Source organism: Erinaceus europaeus, chromosome 4, assembly GCF_950295315.1.
Source record: "Erinaceus europaeus chromosome 4, mEriEur2.1, whole genome shotgun sequence".
NCBI lineage: Eukaryota > Metazoa > Chordata > Mammalia > Eulipotyphla > Erinaceidae > Erinaceus > Erinaceus europaeus.
In genome coordinates, this window is record NC_080165.1 from 140,048,302 (window position 1) to 140,071,146 (window position 22,845).

At 38.7% G+C, this 22,845-nt stretch overlaps 1 protein-coding gene across 2 annotated transcripts in view; it reads left to right on the top strand.

Moving 5' to 3' along the window:
* Window positions 1-22,845, top strand: part of REV3L (REV3 like, DNA directed polymerase zeta catalytic subunit) — a 154,230-nt gene that overhangs the window by 60,134 nt on the left and 71,251 nt on the right. For both annotated transcript variants that reach the window (XM_007528140.3, XM_060190601.1), the window contains exons 5-10: window positions 10,191-10,287; window positions 12,177-12,271; window positions 13,525-13,629; window positions 14,884-14,968; window positions 15,055-15,203; window positions 20,520-20,639. In XM_007528140.3, coding sequence (XP_007528202.2) covers window positions 10,191-10,287; window positions 12,177-12,271; window positions 13,525-13,629; window positions 14,884-14,968; window positions 15,055-15,203; window positions 20,520-20,639 — 651 coding nt within the window. The remainder of the gene's footprint in view (window positions 1-10,190; window positions 10,288-12,176; window positions 12,272-13,524; window positions 13,630-14,883; window positions 14,969-15,054; window positions 15,204-20,519; window positions 20,640-22,845) is intronic.

Genomic DNA, 22,845 nt, shown 5'->3' on the forward strand with positions numbered 1-22,845 from the left:
AGGGTGGGTTGGTTTGAATTCTTGACTGCTAGAAGCACCATCCAGTGGGGAAGACTTGCACATGGTAAGTGGTGTGTCTGAGAGAGAGAGAGAGAGAGATCTCAGAATGGTGGAATCATGCAAGCACAAAGCCAAAGTGAGCAGCAAAGAAAAAAAAATAGACAATTTGTTTTCAGTATATTCACAGATTGCACAGCGATTACCACAATGAAATTTTGACACAATCCAAATACCTCTCAAGGAAATGTCATAGTCTTTAGCATTTACTCCTAAACCTTGCATGCCCCTCACTCTCAAGCAGTCACCAGTCTGTTTAATCTCTCTCTATTTGGCCATTCACAACTCACACAAATGGAGTCATGTTATGTTTCACATGGACTAATATTTTCAGGATTCACTGATCTCTAAGCAAGTATCTGTATTTCATTCTCTTTGTGGCCAAATAATGTTCTATGATATGGACGTTGCTGAAATTAATAAAATTTTATTTATTTTCATGAACATTAATTTTATAAATTAATAGGCAGTTTAGCTCCTTCCAACTTGTAACTATTGTGAGTAATGCCTTTATGCGAACATTCATTTACAAATGCATGTACTAGTTTGTTTTCTTGGGCATATACCTATCAGAAGAATTGGTGGCTCAGGCATCTTTTGCCTGGAACTCATTCCGATTTGGCTTCTTCCTCTTTTTACTTAAAGCAGAATGAAGCCAGTGTTTTGCCTCTGGCGGTACTGTTGGTTCTGTCTGTGTTCCTCCCCCACTTTCTTCCAGCTGTCGTCGTTATCATCATTGCCACTGGGGCTTCACACTACAGGCTGACTTTTTCAGATAGAAAGAGGCATAGAGAAAGACATGCTGAAGCTTTCATCAAATGTGGTGGGGAGGGGGTTCAGGCTTTAACCAGGATTACTTTTATGACAGAGCAGGTATGCATACATGGCCCAGGTGAGCTGTCTTGCCATCCCTGCCAGACTTGCTGAGACAGTATGTAGCATATTGTGTTTGTTTCTTAGTGTAACAAAGATTCATTATTAGTTTAACATTTTTCATTTCTTCTATCTCACTGAGAATGTGCCATGAAATTACCAGGAAGATTTCTTTATTCCCCAGTTTGTTTATTCGTTTTGTTGATCAATTCTCCTACTAAAAACAATATATTAATAAAAATTCCTTAAAAGGGGGCCAGGCAGTGGCACACAGGTTAAGCACACATATTACCATGTGAAAGGGCCTTGGTTCAAACCTTCATCCCCACCTGCTTCTTAAGTAGTGAAGCAAGTCTGCAGGTATCTCGCTTTCTCTCCCTCTGGGTCTCCCCCACTCCTATCAGTTTTCTACTGTTCTATCAATAAATATAGAAAGAAAGGTAGGGGGTAGGTAGCATAATGGTTATGCAAAGAGGCTCTCATGCCTGAGCTGAGCAGTGCTCTGGTTAAAAAAAAAAAAAAAGTGAGATCATCCCATATTCCTCATATTTCTGACTTGCTTACTACCTTCTGCAATGAAAAAGTTCTACTCGGACTCTCAGACAAGAAGTGGACCTACCCTATGACCCTGCAGTTCTTCTCCTAGGGAATATATCCAAAAGAGCCAAACATACCCATCAGAAAAGATCTGTGTACACCTATGTTCATAGCAGCACAATTTATAAATAGCAAAACTTGGAAGCAACCCAGGTGTCCAACAACAGATGAGTGGCTGAGCAAGTTGTGATCTATGTACACAATGGAATACTACTCATCTATTAAAAATAATGAATTCACGAGGGTCGGGTAGTAGTGCAGTGGATTAAGCTCACATGGTGCCAAGTGCAAGGAGTAGCACAAGGATCCCAGTTTGTACCCCTGGCTCCCTACCTATAGGAGAGTCAGTTGCTTCACGTGCAGTGAAGCAGGTCTGCAGGTATCTGTCTTTTTCTCCCTCTCTTTGTCCTCCCCTCCTCTCTCCATTTCTCTCTGTCCTATCCAACAACGACATCAAAAACAACAAAGGCAACAAAAGGGGGGAAAATAATGAATTCACTGTCATCACCCTATCTTGGAGGCTTGAGTCATGTTAAATGAAATAAGTCAGAAACAAAAGTGTGACTATGGGATGATCTCACTCAGACAGAAGTTGAAAAACAAGATCCGAAGGGAAAACACTCAGCAGAACTTGGACTGGAGTTGGTGTATTGCACCAGAGTAAAAGACTCTGGGGTGGGGGTGGTGGAGTTCAGGTCCTGGGACATGATGGCAGAGGAGGACCTAGTGGGGGTTGGAACTGTTATGTGGAAAACTGGGAAAGATTATGCATGTACGAATGATTGTATTTTACTGCTGACTGTAAACTATTCATCTCCCAATAAAGAAATTTTTTTAAGAAAGAAAAGGGGGGAAATGACCGCTAGGAGCAGTGGATTCGGTGCTGGCACCAAGCTCTAGTGATAACTATGGGGGCAATAAAATAATACTAATTTCTTTAAAATGTTAAGTGTTCCAAAAAGATTACAAGAATACTAAAGGAGCAATAGGAAAAACAACAACAAAAAAACCAACCAACTTTTTTTTCCCTTTCTGTTTTTGATAGAGACAGAGAAGAGAGGTACCTGCAGCACTGCCCCACTGCCTGTGAAGTGTTCTACAGATAGGGAAGTGGGCTTGAACCCTGGTCTTCGTCCATAGCAATGCATGTGCCTTACTGAGTGCACCACCATCCAGCCCCTCCCAAATTTATACTTTTTAATACCAATACTTAGCACAACTGCTTGTAAGCAGTGTTATACTTATTGTTTGCATTTTTTTTTATTTAGTGAGTAGAAAGAATTCCCGTTTTGTAATGTATGTAATAAAGTTCTTTGAAACACTGGTAAATATTTTTAATATTTTCAAAGGAAATGAAGGGGCCGGAGAGATATCTCATTAGGTAGGATGCATGCCTTTCCTTGCCTTGCCTTGCCATGCCCTGGTGCCACTTGGGAGTGCCGGGGCAGCAGGAGAAGTCCCCTTACTGTGGTGTTCTCTCTGTCTTGATCTGCCTGTCTGGATGAGAAAGCTGTCTTGGGAATAGTGGATCTGTTGCATGTGCAAAGCCCTGGCTCTGCAAAAGAAGAAATTTTAGAACAACTAGCCAAGAAGGAACAGAGTACTGAGAGTAACCTTTACCTTAAGGGCTTTGTGAATTCTAGAAAATTTAGATCCTGCAGTGAATCCGCCCTACTAGGTGAGAGAATCATAAATAAAACCACCAGGCTTTGCTGGGCAGGTGTGAACACTCCACATTATAAGTAGGAAGGATATCAAAAGGATATGCCCTTAAGGTGAGTACAGAATGGGATTTTTTTTTAAAGACATTTCAGCACAATGAGTCCCCAGTGCCTAAAAGGAATTATCAAATTTAGAACTTGGTCTGAGGAGATACTGACCTGGTAATAGATCTGCCTTCAGCTCTCAATTTAAAATAAACTGTTCACGTGGGAAAACTGCCTTTATGAGTGAAACCTGGCAAATACTGTGCATCAAATACATACACACCAGACCTATAAAGAATTCAGATACTGGAATTGTTAAATGCAGTTTGAAAATCTGTATATTGTTTTCAGTGCTATAGTGTACAGTTATATTCATTGATAGTTGTCTTTCCATATGCTAGTAATATCTGTATTGAGCAACTTAGTAAGATAAAGTAATACTTTTTTAAATAAGAGAATCTTTTGTGGTAGCAGCTGTTACATTTTTTTTTTCCCCTCCTCCAGGGTTATTGCTGGGCTCGGTGCCTGCACCATGAATCCACCGCTCCTGGAGGCCATTTTTTTCCCCCTTTTGTTGCCCTTGTTGTAGCTTCTTTGTGGTTATTATTATTGCCCTTGTTGACGCAATTCCTTGTTGGATAGGACAGAGAGAAATGGAGAGAGGAGGGGAAGACAGAGAAGGGAAGAGAAAGATAAACACCTGCAGACCTGCTTCACCGCCTGTGAAGCGACTCCCCTGCAGGTGGGGAGTCAGGGGCTCGAACCGGGATCCTTACGCCGGTCCCTGCGCTTTGCGCCACATGCGCTTAACCCACTGCGCCACCGCCCGACCCCCAGCTGTTACATTTTTAAATAAACACAGATTGAAGCATAGAAGCCAGCATGTTTTAAACAGACCAGAATAATTCATTTGCCCATAACCACTTCTACTAGGTAATAATATATTCTGGTTTATATTATAATGTACAGTTTACTAAGTGCCAGTTTTTCTCATCTTTTCTATAGCTTAGAGTATTAAAAAATTGTAGTAGACCCAGTTTTGTGAATCAGTACTTCCTTAGTCCCTAGGTTCCATTTATTTATTTGTTTTTAAATAGAGGCTAAGAGAGAGTGGTAAGAGACCACAGCACTGAAACTTCAATGCAGTGGGGGACAAGCTAAAATTTTGCCGGGTTGTGCACATGACAAGGCAGCATATTATCCAAATAAGGTATTTAGTCAGCCTAATTCTTTGGTCCCTTAAGAGAGAAATCATCTGGAGGGAATGGGGATACAGAACTCTGGCGGTGGGAAGAATGCAGAATCATACATCTGTTGGGTCATCATTTTGTAAATCACTAGTAAAAGTTTAAAAAGAGAAATCATGGGACAGATGTTGTAGTAGACAACTGCCCGGCATCTCCGTTTTCTTCCTTAGTGAAAGAGCCTAAAAGTAAAGGAGGAGGAGGGGAAAGATAATAATAAATAGAAGCAAGAGAAATTGTAATTTTCCACTGCCTAGCTTTCTTTTTTTTTTAATTTTTTATTTATAAAAAGGAAACATTGACAAAACCATAGGATAAGAGGGGTAAAACTTCGCACAATTCCCACCACCAGATCTCCGTATCCCATCTCCTCCCCTGACAGCTTTCTGAGTTCTTTAACCTTCCGGGAGTGTGGACCCAAGGTCATTGTGCAGAAAGTGGAAGGTCTGGCTTCTGTAATTGCTTCTCCGCTGAACATGGACATTGACAGGTCGATCCATACTCCCAGCCTGTCTCTCTCTTTCTCTAGTAGGGAAGGGTTCTGGGGAAGTGGAGCTCCGAGAGGCACATTGGTGGGGTTGTCTGTCCAGGGAAGTCTGGTCACATCCTGCTAGCATCTGGAACCAAATTGTTGAACAATCGTAGACCTAAAGGCTGGAATAGTACAGATGAAGTGTTGGGGGGGAGGTCCTCCATTTTTTAGATAGCTGGTAGACATATTTTAGTTATATTTCAAAAGGCCTGTTGTTATATTAGTGTTGTTGTTTTTTTCCTGAGCCTGGAATCTGATATGCAGGTGGATCCAAGTTATTGTCTGGAAAGATGATGTCATGGCTGGGAAAAGAACCAGAAAGCTGGATCAAGGAAGAGAGTAGCTCCCTAATACAGGAAAGGTGTATAAATATTGTTGACTGTAAATCCCATCAATTTGATGTGATCTGGGACACATAATTAGCTTAGGAGCCTGTGTGACCTCTGCATCCCTGTAGATCTGAGCTCACATTCTGTGGTCGTGAGTAGGAACATTCCAAGCTGCCCCAGTATCGACCCATCTTCCTCAGGTGTAGCATAGAGTATGTTGTCCATCCTCCCTTCGGAGGATGGAACATTCTCTACCATTGTTGATCCAAGTCGAGGGCACGGTTCTATGGGGGCCCCATAGAAAAGGGGCCTATTTTGTTGTTCCTGATAGAAATGACCAGTAACAATGGAGAGAGGGATTCAAGTTCTGGGCCCATCAAGTCTGTTTGGGAATCTCAGGACTCCCTGATTAGGGCCCCAGCTGATGGGGTGGCCTGATAGTGACTAAAGAGTCATCATTAAAGTATGCCAGTCTCTTGCCCTTATTCAGCTTTTTAAAATATTTATTTTATTTATTCCCTTTTGTTTCCCTTGTTGTTTTATTGTTGTTGTTATTGATGTTGTTGTTGTTGGATAGGACAGAGAAATGGAGAGAGGAGGGGAAGACAAGGAGAGAAAGATAGACACCTGCAGGCGTGCTTCACCACTTGCTCCCTGCAGATGGGGAGCCAGGGGCTTGAACTGGGATCCTTCTGCTGGTCCTTGTGCTTCACGCCACATGTGCTTAACCCGCTGTGCTACCGCCCAACTCCCCCTTATTCAGCTTTTGCAGTCCTTGCTTTGATAAGGTTAGCTTTGGAGTGAGTGAAAACTGTAATAGGAAGTAGGTGAGGAGGGTATCTAAGTGGACGCTATTTCATTGTGAACTTGATACTGACTCACTACATACAGCCTGTTGTGCATTTTTGCTTTCAGATATATATTTCAGGTATATATTTTGAATAAGTTTATGGATACATGTGAACATATCACTGCCTAGCTTTCTTCCCTGCCAGGATTATTTACCTCTCTCTTTGTGATAGTTACTTATTTTATTTTCAGGAAATAACTCCATTTTTGCAGTCTAGAGCTTTTTTTTAGAGTAATGGTTTAAAGCTTCACAGTTCTCAAAGATACTTTTTTCAATTTCAAGACTTTTTATTTAGTATTATATGTTGTACTGTAATAATGAAAAAAAAAAGAGGCCATAAATTGTACTTTGGGAGGGAGCCTGGTGGTAGTGCAGTGGGTAAAGCACACTTGAAGTGCAAGGATGGGTGTAAGGATCCTGGTTCGCACCCTTGGCTTCCACCTGCAGGGGAGTCGCTTCACGAGTGGTGAAGCAGGTCTGCAGGTATCTATCTTTCTCTCCCCTCTCTGTCTTCCCCTCCTTTCTCGACTTTAATTCTGTCCTAACAACTATGATAACAATAATAATAACAACAATATGAGCAACAAAATGGGAAAAAATAGCCTCCAGGAGCAGTGGGTTCATAGTGTGGGTACCGAGCCCCAGCAATAACCCTGGAGGCATTAAAAAAATTGTACTTTGGGGTACGCAATCAAAGTAAAAATATATAGACAAAAAACACTAATGTCCACCTACTGACTGTGGGAATGAGGCTGAAGCAGGGTGAGGAGATGCAAGATATGATGCTTGAAGTCAGGCTGCTGTGCTGTTCTTTTCTGTGGTCAAAGTTCTCCAACATCACCACAAATCATCTTGTCAGAGAGCTGGTTGTAATTCCTAGTGACCGATAAATAAGTAGGTTTGGCCAGTTAGGCAAAAGGACAGGCACAGACTAATGGAGCAGAACAGAACTCAGAAATTGTTCAGATCAAATCTAGTAAGGTTTATCTTGACAAGGTTATAATGGTAATTCAGAGAATAGACTTTTTGACAAATAATACCAGAACAAGTGCTGCAATGTCCTGGAGCCTCCTCCCATACTTGTTAGACCCTTTGTAAAATTAACTTGAAATGGATTACAAGCATCAAAGGAAAACTCAGGGTGGGGCAGTAAGTAGTGCACCAGGGTAAGTGCACCAGGTTAAGCGCACATGATGTGGAGTGCAAGGACTGGAGCAAGGATCTCAGGTCAAGTACCCAGTTCCTTACCTGTGTGTGTGGGGGGGGAGTGCCACTTCACAAGCAGTGAAGCATATTTGTAGATCTTCCCATTTCTGTCTTCCCCTCCTCTCTTGATTTCTCTCTTTCCTGTTCAACAACAACTACAACAAAATTGAAAAAAAAAAAAAAAAGTGTCCGCCAGGAGCAATGGATTCTCAGTGCAGGCACCAACCCCTAGCGATAACCCTGGAGGAAAAATAAATAAATAAATAAATATAAAAAATAAAAGTAAAACTGTCAGACTACTAAAAGATCAACAGGCAAACTTTTTTCTGATCTTGGGTTTGACAGTAAACTTTAGATGTAATACCAAAAAAAAAAAAACCATGAAAAAATTAAGTTATATTTTATCAGAATTTTACTTTTGCTATTCTTCTTCTTCTAGCGTTTGCCCTTCTTCCGTAGCCAGTCAACAGCGTCAGGTTGAGCCTGATGTAAAGTTTCGAGACCTCCTTTGAATCTGGAGAGGTGGCAGTCGTTGACTATGTGGGTCATAGTCTGTCTGTAGCCGCAGGGGCAGTTCGGGTCATCTCTGGCTCCCCAGCGGTGGAACATAGCGGCACACCGGCCATGGCCTGTTTGATAGCGATTGAGGAGGGCCCAATCATAACGTGCTAAGTCAAAGCCGGGTTGACGCTTGCAGGGGTCTGTGATGAGGTGTTTGTTCTTTACCTCAGCTGACTGCCAGCTCTTTTGCTATGATAAATACTATTAAAACTGAAAAAGAGAGTCACAGATCAGGAGAAAGTATTTTATTTATTTATTATTTTTTTTTTTAACTCTACATTTTTAAAATTTTTTTTTATTTAAGAAAGGATTAATTAACAAAACCATAGGGTTGGAGGGGTACAACTCCACACAATTCCCACCACCCAATCTCCATATCCCACCCTCTCCCCTGATAGCTTTCCCATTCTCCATCCCTCTGGGAGCATGGACCCAGGGTCATTGTGGGTTGCAGAAGGTAGAAGGTCTGGCTTCTGTAATTGCTTCCCCGCTGAACATGGGCGTTGACTGGTCGGTCCATACTCCCAGTCTGCCTCTCTCTTTCCCTAGTAGGGTGTGTGTCTGGGGAAGCTGAGCTCCAGGACACATTGGTGAGGTCTTCAATCCAGGGAAGCCTGGCCAGCATCCTGGTGGCATCTGGAACCTGGTGATTGAAAAGAGAGTTAACATACGAAGCCAAACAAATTGTTGACCAATCATGGACCCAAAGCTTGGAATAGTGGAGAGGAAGTGTTAGGGAGGTACTCATTGCAAACTCTAGTGTACTTCTGCTTTCAGGTATATATTTTCCACTATTCCAAGGAGAAAATATTTTAAAGCTGCATAACTGGTAAAAGCACTTGTATCTAGACTACGTAAAGAACTCATTCAGTTCAGTTTGGTTTTTTTTTTTGTCATTTTATTGGCAGCTTGATGATCTACATGGTACAGTTGTTGATATACAGCTATAATTTTTCGTCTCCCTGCGATAGGTTTCCTCAAAACATTCTCACCCCCCAATTTAGATCCTTAAGCCTCAGCAGTAATAAGGGAATCAACGGGGGGTCGGCGGTGGTGCACATAGTATCACAGGAAGGACCTGTGCAAGGATCTGGGTTCAAGCCTCCACCTCCCCACCTGCAAGGGGAATGCTTCTCAAGCTGTAAAGAAATACGTAAATTACATGTATGCATATTTAGTTGGGAAATGTCTATGCTCTATTGAAATAAGCTAAAATAATAAAGTGTAGGTAAAATATGATTGTTTTAGATACAAAGGTAACCTTGAAGGTCATTAAACTTGTATAGGTCCTCTACCCACATAGTTTTATTAGAAAATAATATTTAGTTAAGATTTATGACTTGTGAAAATCATTTATAAGTGCCCTAGTCATATAAATCAAAGTCATTAAAAACTTCTGAAGTTATATAGAATCAGCTATATCTTTTGGCCTTTTATTGAAATATCAAGAATGGTATTATCTGTCCTCATTCTAATTATACTACTTTGTCATCAGAATAACCAAATAAAACTAAAGTATTGAGTTTATCTGAAAAAGATTGATTTTAATGTTGGGATTCATGTTTAATGTTGGTATTTTTTTAGTGTGTTCTATCAAGCTTTCTTTTATCTGAAAATTTTAATACCCACAAGGGAATCAACGAAAAGGGACTAAAATTTACTTTCAAAGAATGACCTAAGGACTGATTCTGAAACTGCAACAACTTAAACCAACATGTGTAGTAGTACCCTCTTCAGCTCCTGATCAGATTTTATTTACCCTAGGTTCCTGCTTTTTGTTAACTGCCATTATTTCTTGAGTGCATTGTGATTTTTTTTTCACTCTAGAAATATTATTAAAGTTTGTCTTGAGTTCTGTTTAGAATCTAATTTCAACTAAAATTTCAGTCGCGGTTCATAAAATCTAGTTTAGGAATTTTGAACAAAGTCTATAAACATTTTTAATTCTTTGTTTTTAAAGTAAATTTTAAGTATGCCTATTATAGTAACACATTAAAGTACATTATACTTTTAGTCTAGTCTGGACGTATCATAGCCATTTCTTTTATACCTGTATATTGCAGGTATAATTTTTCTCTTGTAATTTGAAGCTATTACTCTCAACTATGCAGATGCATTCCTGTGTGTATATGAATTTTTAGGATACAATTGTAGAAGCTATTCATATAAGCTGTATATTTTACCTAAATGGCTAATATATGCACACTGAAAATGAAAGCCTCTTTCTATCCCTAGGTGATTCATTATATGCAACTGGACTTTGCAAGGATCGATTTCCAGGAAACTCTCTTGCTAGTTCTTTATTTAGGTGGGAAGAAGATGAAATACCAAGGTGAGCCGGCTTTGTAAATAAAAAGAGTATTTCTTTGCATAAAGTACATTTATCTTATTTTAGTCAGAAATCAGTAGTTACCATAATATGGTTTTAACCTTTCATTAGTTTTTTTTATGTATTAAGTTTATTAAAAAAGCAAATCTCAATGTGAGTATATACTATTACATGGAACCATAGGGTTTTTTTTTTAGAAGTTTTTTTTATTAGTGGTTTAATATTGATTAACAGAATTATAAGACAACGGGGGTATAATTCCATACCTTTCCCACCACTAGATTTCTGTGTTCCTATTCCTTCTGTGATAAACTACATTAGTTCTCCCAAGATCACAGATTTGGGTTGACTAGTATTTCTGTATCTATATTTATATATATTTACCCGTTTTTTTCCCCCTCTATGGTCCTGCCTTCTCTTCCTTTCTAAGTCACACCTTCTATTTCTGAGTGTATAAAGGGAAGGTAACCAAAGGTTTCTGAACTCTAATTTTCTCTCTCTCTCTCCTTCTCTCTCTCCTCTCTCTCTCTCTCTTTGGGTTCTGTTGGAATTAGAGTTCAGAGCCCTTTGGTTACCTTCCCCTAATATTTACCCCTCTGAGAGTATGGACTGAAATTCTTCATGGGGTGCAGGAGGGAGTTCTGGCTTCTATAATTGCTCCTCTGCTAGACATGGATGTTGGCAGGTCAACACCCCCAGCCTGTTTCTTTGTTTTCCTAGTGGAGTAGGGCTCAGGAGAGGTGAGATTCTCATACATTGGTGACATCATCTGCCCAGTGAGTTCATGTTGAAATCTTAGTAGCATCTGCAACATGGTAGCTAAAAGGTGGTAAGATATAAAGCAGGGCAAAATGTTTTATAAACAGGAGTCAAAAAGTAGGAATAGAGCATATGGGAATAGGGATTTTAGGTGAAAAAAAAAGCTAGGAAGTCTATTATACGTATGCTCCTAGGGCCCATGACTGGTAATTTTTGATGGAGATTAATAGCTAACATGGTGGTGGACTAAAAATATTATCTGCAAGGATGGTGTCAGAGTTGAGAATAGGACTAGAGAGCTGGATAAGAGCAGAGGATAGCTTCCAAACTTGAAGAAAATATATACAAACAACTAACTGTTCACCCCATCAATCTGACCCAGGGCCCATATATATTCATAGTTGACTGCCCATCAAAATAATGTGAAGATTTTTTTTTTTTTTTTTAGTTATGGATGTTTGATTTCCACAGAAATTTGCAGACCTAACTGGTTGCAAGGCATAGGCTCTACTTAGCTATGAACTCCTTACCCCATCCTCATTTTTAAATATCATCTATGAGAAAGATGCCTCTGGACATGTGATTGTGTTTGTATATAGTTTTTTATTATTATTATTATTGTTATTGGATAGAAGCAGAGAGAAATTGAGAGGGCGAGGGGAAACAGAAAAGGAAAGAGACAGAGCAATACATACAGCCCTGCTTCACCATTTGTGAAGCATTCCCCCTGCAGGTGGGGACCAGGGATTTGAACCTGAGACCTTGTGCACTGTAGTGTGAGTGCTTAGCCAGGCGTGTCACCACCTGGCTCCGGGTTTGTTTATAGTTTCTTGATGCATTCCTCTTGTCCTTTTTTATTCCATTTTGTTCTGATTGTGAGTCATATGATAAAATATCGTCTGTGCCTTATATTTAAAATATAATCAATGAAAATATGTGGAATAGACTGCAAATGAGTCTCAGTAGAGTTGTTCATGTAGCCAGCTTTCTTGTTTTGCATTTATTTCATGAATAATTGCGAGTCAGTGTTACTTGTTTCTCTGGCTACCCCATAAGCATGAAAAATTATGAAAGTAAGGAAAGTATCTCATTAATTTGCTCTGACTTTGTTTTTTTATATCTTTGCAATACAGTTCTTTAATACTGGAAGGTGTTGAACCACAGAGTACTTGTGAATTAGAAGTGGATGCTGTAGCTGCTGACATCTTAAATCGACTAGACATTGAAGGTGTGTATATTCTAAATGTATGTGTGTAGATGTACATATAAACTACATATTCTTGACGTGGTTTTTATTTTTAAAAACTAATCATTTGAGTGGTAAAGTAGAAAAGAAAGCATAACTATAGGGAAGTAAGATATTATAGAAGGAAGTACTTGTTACGATGTGGTCCAGCGAGATTGGTCACCTAGGAGTGTGCTGCTTTGCCATAATTACAAGCCAAATTTGAACCTAGCCTCCACAGCACTGGAGGGAGTTATAGTGTCTTTCTCTTTCTCTCTTTCTCCCGCTGTTTTACTTTTTTACATATAGTTTATTTACTTTTGGATAGCAGGAAATTGAGAGGCAAGGGAGAGGTAGGGAGAGGAGAAGAGAAAGAAGAGAAATCTGCAGCACTGCTTCCCTACTTGTGAATCTTACCCCGTGCCGATGGGGACCAGGAGCTTGAACCCAGGTCCTTGCAGCATGGTAGCATGTGTGTCCCACTAGGTACAACACTGCCTCGCCTCCTGTGGTGTCTTTACCTCTCTGTCTTTCTCTCTGTAAAAATTGACTCAGGGCTCTTGAAACTTTGACAAGATGTTTTTTTTCAAGTTAAAATGATTTCTTTGGAGATATATATGTATGTCTGTATATCACAAATATATATATATATATATATATATAATTTGTGTGTATAAGATATATATCGATTTATATGGCTATGTTTGAATAGACATGGATCTAACGTAAGTATGACACTAAATAACCTGTTGAAAGAATTTGTTACCCTCTTTTTAATTTCAGATTATATACTAGGGAGGGACTCAGGTCTATTGCCTGTCATCACATGTTTGAACTAAATTCACTTTTTGCATTTTGAGGAAGCAGTAGAAAGAAAAGTAAAAATAATAAAGAGTAATATTACAAATAATAGTTTTTCTTTTATTATTATTTTTTATTATCTTTATTTATTGGCTAGAGACAGCCTGAAATCAAGAAGGAAGTGGGAGATAGAGAAGGAGAAACAGAGACACTGCAGCCCTGCTTCACCACTCGTGAAGCTTCCCCCCTGCAGGTGAGGACCAGGGGTCCTTGCGCGCTATAATGTGTGTGCTCAGCCAGGTGCGCCACCACCCGACCCCCAAATATTAGTTTTCCATAGTATTTTCCAAAGTAGGTCATCGGTTTTCTTAAAAGTAACATTATTTAAGTTCAGATTTCCTTTAAGTACTTTTTACTTTAGTCCTTGTAGTACTGAAGTGTCATTCTGATTACAGCTCAAATTGGGGGAAACCCTGGTCTACAGGCCATATGGGAAGATGAAAAGCAACGGCGAAGAGACAGGAATGAAACTTCTCAAATTAGCCAACCTGAATCACAAGGTATATACTTAACAGTAACAATTTCTTAAAATTAGATATTTTAATAATACTCTACTGATTTTTCAAACTAGGCGTTTTAATAGAAATATCTAAGCCATAGAGTTTGTGTCTGGGTATTAGATTTTACTTTTCAAATTCCTTTTACATTTTCTAAGTGATTTTTTTCTATGTATATCATTGGTCTGAATTTGTAATTTTTTAGTATTATTTTAGTCACTTGTCTCTACCCACAAGAAATTGGCATCCTCTTTGTCCTTGATTTTCTCCATGCCTTGACTTCTTACCCCTCCTTTTTCATTTTTTAGTACAATTCAGTGTTTTGTATTTCCAAAGTTGGTTATAGAAAAAGCATAGATCATGTATGTCAACTTGGAGACATTATGTTTTATTCATTAAATTTCAGGAAATGTAACTTACTAATACTGTCCCGGGATGATTTTCTGGGTATGCTGTATAAACTCTCACACTGATCTTCTTGTACAGCTCTGAAAGTCAACATTCAGTTCATTTATTTATTTTAATATTTATTTATTTTCCCTTTTGTTGCCCTTTTTTATTGTTGTTGTAGTTATTATTGTTGTTGTTATTGATGTCATTGTTGTTAGGACAGAGAAGTGGAGAGAGGAACGGAAGACAGAGAGGGGGAGAGAAAGAGACACCTGCAGACCTGCTTCACTGCTTGTGAAGTGACCCCTCCCTACCGGTCGGGAGCCAGGGACTCAAACCAGGATCCTTATGCTGGTCCTTGCACTTTATACCACATGTGCTTAACCCACTGCGCTACCACCCGACTCACATTCAGTTTATTTACTATCAAACGCTACTGCATTCAGAAATAATGTTAGGGGGTGTAAATACATATCTTTTATACAACAACAACAAAAAAATTTTTAAATGTAAGCAAAAGGACTAATTAAAAAGGCTAAAGTATTTGAAAGTATAGTAGTAAGTCTGTATTGAAGTCCAAAGTCCAGTTAAAGCTTTTAAATGGTATATTGGACATTAAAACTGTTTTCATAAATTAAAGTAATATTGTTATAATTAACAACTCAATCTTGAGTGAAGCATTTAATTTGGTAACTTCAGTAAGCAGTGATTCTTGTTTTCTTTGATGTCATAATAGAGCTACTGGCAGGTGGTTTTGTGTGTCATGAAAAGCATAGGAAATTGTTACCAGTTGATTTAAAAGCTACTTTAGAAGGAAAGAGTTTCCCATATTGTCTACATTTTTTAATGCACTTTTACGATTCAAAGATTGCAGGCTTGCGCCACCAACAGAGAGTGAAAAAAAATTTCAGAAGAGACTTCAGGAAATTCTCAAACAGAATGATTTCTCCGTGTAAGTGGCCGTTTACTATAATCTCAGAACTAATTTTATTGCATTGTTATCTAGTTTGTTATAAAGGGTATGTTTTAATTAAGCAGAACATTATCAGGATCTGTGGACTACAGTGACGGATCCCAAGAGTTCTCTGCTGAGTTAACATTACATTCTGAAGTTCTGTCTCCTGAAATTCTTCAGTGTACACCAGCTAATACGATCGAAGTTCACAAAGACACAGAGTTGAGCAAAGGTGAGGTTTTCTTTCCAAATATTCAAAAAATATCATAACAGACATATATGTATCTGCCACTGAGATTTATTTGGTTGAGTTGGCTTACTTTTTTCCAAGGGAGCAAGCATCGGTATAGCAAAATGTTCTCTCCTGTATCATTGCCTTTTCTTCATCTCTAGAGTTTAACACTATTCTGAAGTTGTTGTGGACTGAAGTATGCTTATATAAAATGCATTCACTGGGTTTGGGCAGTAGTACACCTGTAGAGGATGCATACTGCCATGCTGGTTTAGCCCCCCAGTCCCCATCAACAGGGGTGGGGAAATAGCTTTTTATGAGTGAAAAAGCAGTGCTGCTGTTGTCACTCTCTCCCCTTCCCTCTCAATGTTTCTCTGTATCTGTCAAAAAAAAAAAAAAAGCATTCATTTCAAGTGTGTAATTAAGTGATTTATAAAATTGCAAAAAACAGCAAAAATCAATTTTAGAACATTTTCTCAATCCAAAAAGATTGATTCCCCATGCCCACTTTTAGACACTCCCACCCCCCTCTGCCACTCTAATGATCATTAATCTACTCTCTTGTCTCCCAATATTTGTTCTTCCTAAATATGTTATATAAAGTCATGCAATATGTGATCTTTTGTATCTGACTTCTTGGAGTTAGCATAGTTGTTCAAAGCACACTCTTATCTACCAGTATTTTCTTACTTTTTAAAAATTTCTAAACAGTAATACTTTGTACAGATAAAATATCATGATGGATGTTTGACGTTTTCACTTTCTTTAAATATCTATTAATGGGGTGGGGAGAATCAGAGCTTTTTTTTTTTTTTGTTATTTTATTTATTGGATAAAGACAGCCAGAAATAGAGAGGGAAGGGGATGATAGGGAGAGAGACAGAGACACCTGCAGCATTGCTTCGCCACTCGTGAAGCTTCCCCCCTGCAGGTGGGGACTGGGGACATGAACCTGTAACATGCTCAGCCAAGTGTGCCACCACCCAGCCCCTTAGAGCATCATTTTGGCAGATGTCCAACACTTAACCCACTATGCTACCTCCCAGAGACCATATTTTCCCTTTTTGACTCTTAAAAGCAGTGTTGTTGTAAACATTTGTTTACAGATCTTTGTGTGGATGAACATTTTTACTTTTCTTGAGCAGAAACCAAGGAGTGGGGTTGCTGGGTCATTTGTAAATTTATATCTATTTTTTAATGTACAACAAACTATTCTAAAGTCATTTCTGTTTTACATTCCTATCAGCGATATGTTAGGATTGCAGTCACTACAGATATTATCTTCTAATTATCTGTCTTTTTTAGTATAAGCGTCCTAGTGTGTGAGAAATAACATCACATTATGGTTTTAATTGACATTTCCTTCACTATCTGTCTCCTTATGATTATATTAAAGTTTCTCTTAAGAAGACAGGTTTTAAGGTAGGATTATTAAATTCTACCTAGAAAGTATCAAAATTGCAATGCTGTTAGTTTTTACACCATTAGTAAATAAAAAGGACAATGAAAGTTTTACTCAGAAATCAAATTGTTTCACATGTGGTCCTTTGGCACGTATGATAGTTTTTCATCCTTTCACTTTGATTCTGTGTTTATCTTATTGAGTTAGGTGGGTTTCCTGTAGACAACATGGTTGGATTGTGTTTTCTGATCCATCTTTCTGCTCTGTGCCCTTTAATAGGTAAATTCAGTCCATTGGCATTTATTGATATTATAGAATGAAGACATTTTACTGCCATCATTGTAGATCTTTAGGGTGTTCTGATATATGGCATATTTATGGTGATCTGATTGTTTATAGAAGACCTTTCAGAGCTTCTTTCAGGGAAGGCTTGGTGATAGTTGACTCTTCCAGCTGTTGCTTGTCTGAGAAGTTATTTATGCCTCCATCTAGTCTGAATGACAGGCTAGCAGTATACAGTAGTCTTGGTTGAAAGCCTTCCTCATTGAGAGCTCGATATATAGCTTGCCATTCTCTTCTGTAATGTTTGTGTGGAGAAATCTGCTGTTAATCTTAGGGGTTTTCCTCTATAAGTGACTCTTTGTTTTTTCTCTTGCAGCGTTTGGAATCCTTTCTTTATCTTTATTCCTTTTCATTCTAAATATGGTATGTCTTTAAGTCTGGGTTAATTCTGTTTGGAATCCTCTGAGCTTCTTGAACCTTTATGTTTTTTATGTTGTCTAAACTAGAGAAGTTCTCATCTATTATGTCCTGTAGAATGCTTTCTTCCCCTCCCTCGCTTTCTTCCTCTGGTAAGCCAATAATGCGTATATTATTTCTTTTGAAGTCATCCCATAGGTCTCTGTTGTTGTTTTCAGTATCTCTTAATCTCTCTGAGGTCTCTTACTTCTTTCTTAGTTTTCTCTAATTTCATCCTCATTCTTGCTAATTCTGTTTTCTGCCTCACTGATTCTGTTTTCTCTCTCCCCTCTGTTTTCTGTAGCTCAGCTGTTTTGTTACAACTGTATCTTCTGATACAGTTGTATCTTGTTCAGCTAGTTATACTATTTGAGCTTTCAGCTTTCAAATTACCTGGAGACAGTGTCTTCTTTCAGAGTCTCATTAGTTGTTTCAGCATTTCTGGTGACATTTCTTTCAAACTCTTTCCTCACTCCTGTGACTAATGTCTCAGTTAGTGTTTGAATGTTGGCCTCATTCTTATGTGCTTCTACCTTTGAGGGGGTTTTAGCTGGGCTTTGTCCTGGTTCATTTCTCCAATGTTTCTTCTTGGTTTAACCTTTGTATTATAGTGAGTCCTGAGGTCCCTCTCTCTGTGTACTTTTCAATCTACTGGTCACTCTTGCCTGGATTGGCTTGTGTCTAAGTAAGGTACTTAAAGAGTTCACAGTAGTTTCAGTGTTATCTCAGTCCCTGAGTTGAAGCACAGTGGCTGTTAAAGCATCTTTTGTTCTTTTTCTTTCCTGTAGGCTATGGTAGCCTGAGGTTGTTTTGTTGTTTGTTTTTTTACCTATAAGTAGGTTTATTAGCTTAATCATTCATTCCTGACCAAGAGATAAAGCAGAGTGGGGGAGAAATATCACAGTGGTTCTGCAAAGAGACTCCCAAGGATCCAAAGCCCCAGGCTCAATTCAGTTTCTCTGCTGGCAGCAAGAACCAAGCTGGGCAGCACTACTTGGCCCTGTGAGTTTCTAAACAAGTCCTGTTTATAGTCTGTGAGTTCTGAGGCAATTATTCACTGTGTCTCCCCAATTTATCAGGGGAACAGTAGAGAAAGGTTCCTACTATACAGTCCCACCTCTAGACCACCGGAGTATAGATCTGAGTTTCCTGGTCAGTTCTCTGCCCCAGATGTCAGCACAGGCCTCCCCACTGCTGCTCCAGCCTCTTACAGGCAGTAGCAGTGGAGACTCACAGATACATTTGGTGAGCCTTAGGGGAGTCCTCTCCTCCCTTCAGCAGTTTTTTTGTTGGTAAAACAGACTGGAGGTGGCTGACTCCTCAACTGGCAAACTGCCAGACTGTTACTCAGGAGTAGATATGGGCTTTAGCCTCAGGAATCTCTCCTTAGGCCCCTCTCTGTTTTCACTCAACAGTGACTTGGTGGGTTCCCAAAGCAGTCCTAGTCTTGTCTTGTTGTGGTCTCAGGTGATCTTCTTTGATATTCCTAGTTGACCAGGAGAGGAGAGGAGGGGGAGGAGGAAGAGGGAAGAGGGGAGGAGAGGGAGAGGGAAAGGGAAAGGGAAAGGGAGAAGAGGAGAGGGGAGGAGAGGGAGAGGGGAGGGGAGAGGAAGGGAGAGGGAGGGGTAGGGGAAAAGGGAGAGGAAAATCTATGTACATTTTAAACCCAGGATTTCACCTCTCCTGAAGAGTGCCCTAGCATTGTGCAGCCTTTGCACTATCCTTAATTTGCAGCCCATTCAGGTTTCTTTTTGTTTATTTTTAATTAGGTTACTAGATTGTATGATTACAGGGTATGGTTCCACATCACACCCACCACCAAAGTTCTGTGTTCCCACTCTCCCACCTCCCCAAAATAATCACCTTAATTTTCACAAGTCTCAGAAAGAGATTGCTTGCTTCTTCAGTCTCTAGACTCCACATACATGTGAAATCACTCGGTAGTTGTCTTTCATCTCTTTGCTTATTTCGCGAAGCATAATCACCTCAGAGTTCTATTAATGCTTTGATTTGCTTTGAGCATATTCCAACCTAATCAAAAACTGTTGAACTGTCATTTTGTTCTCGTTTTTACTGTCCACTGTGATAGTCTCTAGCCAGGCCCCCTGAGCTGCCTTTCTAACTGCTCAGTTGTCAGTTTTGGTACCAATCATTCATTACACTCTTAATAAAGCAAGCACACTGTCTAGGTGAACTATTTTGCACCCGACTTTTGTTTTTACTGGTCCTATAAATTTAATTTGTTTTGTGATAAACTTTTTAATAGCTTTTTCTTTTGATAAAACTCTTTATGAATCCAACTATGTCCTAGGAAGTGAGAAAAGTACTTCTTAAAAACTATTAGAAGCATTCAGCTATAGTCCTTCACTCGGCTGCCTTTCCCCCTGTTAGCTACGCATTTGGTTGCTGGTCTTTCCTTCTACTATGTGTGTGCTTTTATTCTCTAACTCTTCCTTTAATTAGATTATACAGTGACATTTCTTTTGTTCTAAAATTCAATTACTTTAGACATTAGAACTTTTATTTATATTTATTGAATAGAAACAGAGAAGTCGAGAGGGATGGGGTAGATAACAAGGAAGAGAGACAGAGAAACACCTGCATCATTGCTTTACCTCTTACGAAGCTTTCCCTGTAGGTGGAGACTGATGGCGTGAACCTTGGTCCTTGTGCACTGTAGCATGTGCACTCAACCAGGTGCGCCATCACATGGCTCCCGAAAAATATTTTAAATCATGAATTAGAGTTTTTGGAAAATAGGGAAGTACTGTCAAATGATTGCATTTGTGATTTTAAACATAGGAAATAGGAACTTTTTATTCAAACAAAATAATTTCTTTACTCTCATTAAGATATATATGTGTGTATATATATTACGGTGGTTTTAGTCAGTAATGTGTCTGTCTATAACCTAGATGTGATTGAAGGAACAGAAGAAGCTAATAAACACTTGGTGATTCCCAGATTCTGGGTTGCTTTTTTTTTTTTTTTTTTTAGTTACTCCCTATGACTGGTTTTATATTCTTGTGATTCATTAAATTCATTCAACATGTCACTGAGAATCAAAATTTTAAGTAGGTTTACATTGTCATGCTCCCCTCATTTACTCAAATTCTAAATCATGAATTTATATTTAGACCATAGCTTTAATTTTTTTTATCCTTTTTCATATTTAGAACACACCAGGCACAAAGTGGAAGAAGCTCTTATTAATGAAGAAGCAATTTTGAACCTCATGGAAAATAGTCAGACTTTTCAGCCTTTGACCCAAAGACTGAGTGAGTCACCAGCTTTCTGTGAGTAACTACTACTAGTATAAATAGTCAATATTTAAACTCAGTATAAGTGCATATATAACAGATACTTTGCTCTTTGTTTTCAGTATTTTAATGTTATAAATCCAGTACTCTGCTGAATATAAAAATGAAACTTTATATCAACTGAAGTAACTTTTTTTAGTTAAATTAAAAAAAAAAACATGAAAGAATAGTTTTCTCTTTTACTTCACTGTACTTGGAGGGAATTCATATTCCTTTAGGGGGAAGTACACTTAGTTTGAATTAAAATTCTCCAAGGTTAGGTACACTAGTAAAATACCATAACTGATTCTTTCTTGGTGTCAGAGATGTCCCTCAATAGTTATTTCCCAAGCATTAACTTTTGGCTAGCATTGGACAGGACAGTTATTTCTTAGTGTCTTTGCATTTCCCTAAATGCATTCTCATTAGTATCATAAGATTTCATAATTTAAGTCGGTAGCACCTGTTTTTCAGAAATTTATTAAAAATTTTATTGTAGGGGCTGGGCAGTGGTACATATCAGGTGAAGTGCATCCATTACCATGTGCAAGGACCCTGGTTCAAGCATCCAGTCCCCACCTGCAGGGGAGGAAGCTTTAGGAGTAGTGAAGCAGTGTTGCTGGTGTCTGTTTCCCTCTCTGTCACCCTTCCTTCCCCATTTCTCTTTGACTCTATTAAAAAAATAAATAAATAAAAGTCACAATTAAAAAGCTTTAATTTTTTTTTTTCAGTCAGGGAAAGTTGGTTATGCAAAGAGATTCTCATGCCTGAGGCTCCAGAGTCCCAGGTTCAATCCCCAGCACCACTGAAAGCCAGAGCTGAAGTGTGCTCCAGTAAAAATAAATAAGTATATTTTTAGATGTTATTGTATAAAGCTTGACAAGATAGTGAACCTGATCGGAGTGCCTGCTCTGCTTGCTATGTGCACAATCCATTTTCAAGTCCATTCCCCCACTACACTGATGAGAACTTTGCTGATGCAGTGTTTCCCAACTCTCCCCTTTCTACTTCTTGTTCTATCGAAAAAGGAATACTGCAGGGCCAGGCAGTGGCACACCTGGTTGAGCACACACATTGCAGTGCGGAAAGACCCGGGTTCAAGCCCCGGGTCTTCACCTGCAGGGGGAAGCTTCATGAGTGGCAGATCAGGGCTGCGGGTGTCTCTCTGCCTCTCTCCCTCTCTATTTCCCCTTCCCTCTCAATTTTGCTGTCTCTATCCAATAATAAAAATAAATAAATATTTTTTTAAAAAGGGGGGATGCTACAGCTATGAAATTTTAGCAGGATAAAAAACGAAAGTGCCATTGTATAAAGTGAACTTCATGTCCATTGGCTTTGTATAGTAATTTTGGTTGTTTCACTCCTAATGGGTCAAGTGAGATAGTATGAAATGTGGTACTGATTCCCTCCCTACAATGTTATTTCTGTTTTATCTACATTTTTATTTGAACAGAGTATGAAATGGTTGAGTAGGTATAATGCCAAAATTATTGGACACAGTCATAATTCAGAAATATTTAGACAAAAGTAGGAATTTTTTTTTCATTTGAATGGTGAAATAAATCACTGAGGACAACTATATAAAAATTTAATTTGAAGTATGTAATTTAAAATATTGTTTCTCCACCTGAATAGATAATCATGTGTGTATATATGCATATATATATATATATATATATATATATATCTTACTTCCTAGATATTAGAGATAAACAGCTAAAAGAAGTAGAGAAAAAGACTTGAACAAGAAGAGAGGAATATACGCATAGCTTTATTTCTTTACATTAGACAAATAGAATTTGTAAGCAGCAGATATCATCCTACTTTGCCTAATGTTGCAAAATTGCAATTACGGTGTTGGTCAAATTTTCTATATTTCACTTGCTAATAATGTCTTTTTAATTTCAAGAAGCAAAAAATAAATTACAAATCTAGGTTTAAGAAATGATTTTGCTGTAGTCTGGGAGGTACAGTAGATAAAGCACTGGACTCTCAAGCATGAGGTCCTGAGTTCAATCCCTGGCTGCATTATGTACCAGAGTGATTCTGGTTCTCTCTCTCTCTCTCTCTTTCTCTCTCTCTCTTCCCCTCCCTCCCTCCCTGTGTTCCTCATTAATAAATAAAATCTTAAGTAAAAAAAAAAATAATAAAAAGAAATGGTTTTCCCCAAAAATAGCTCTTAGAAGTATCTTCCTTTTTGCCT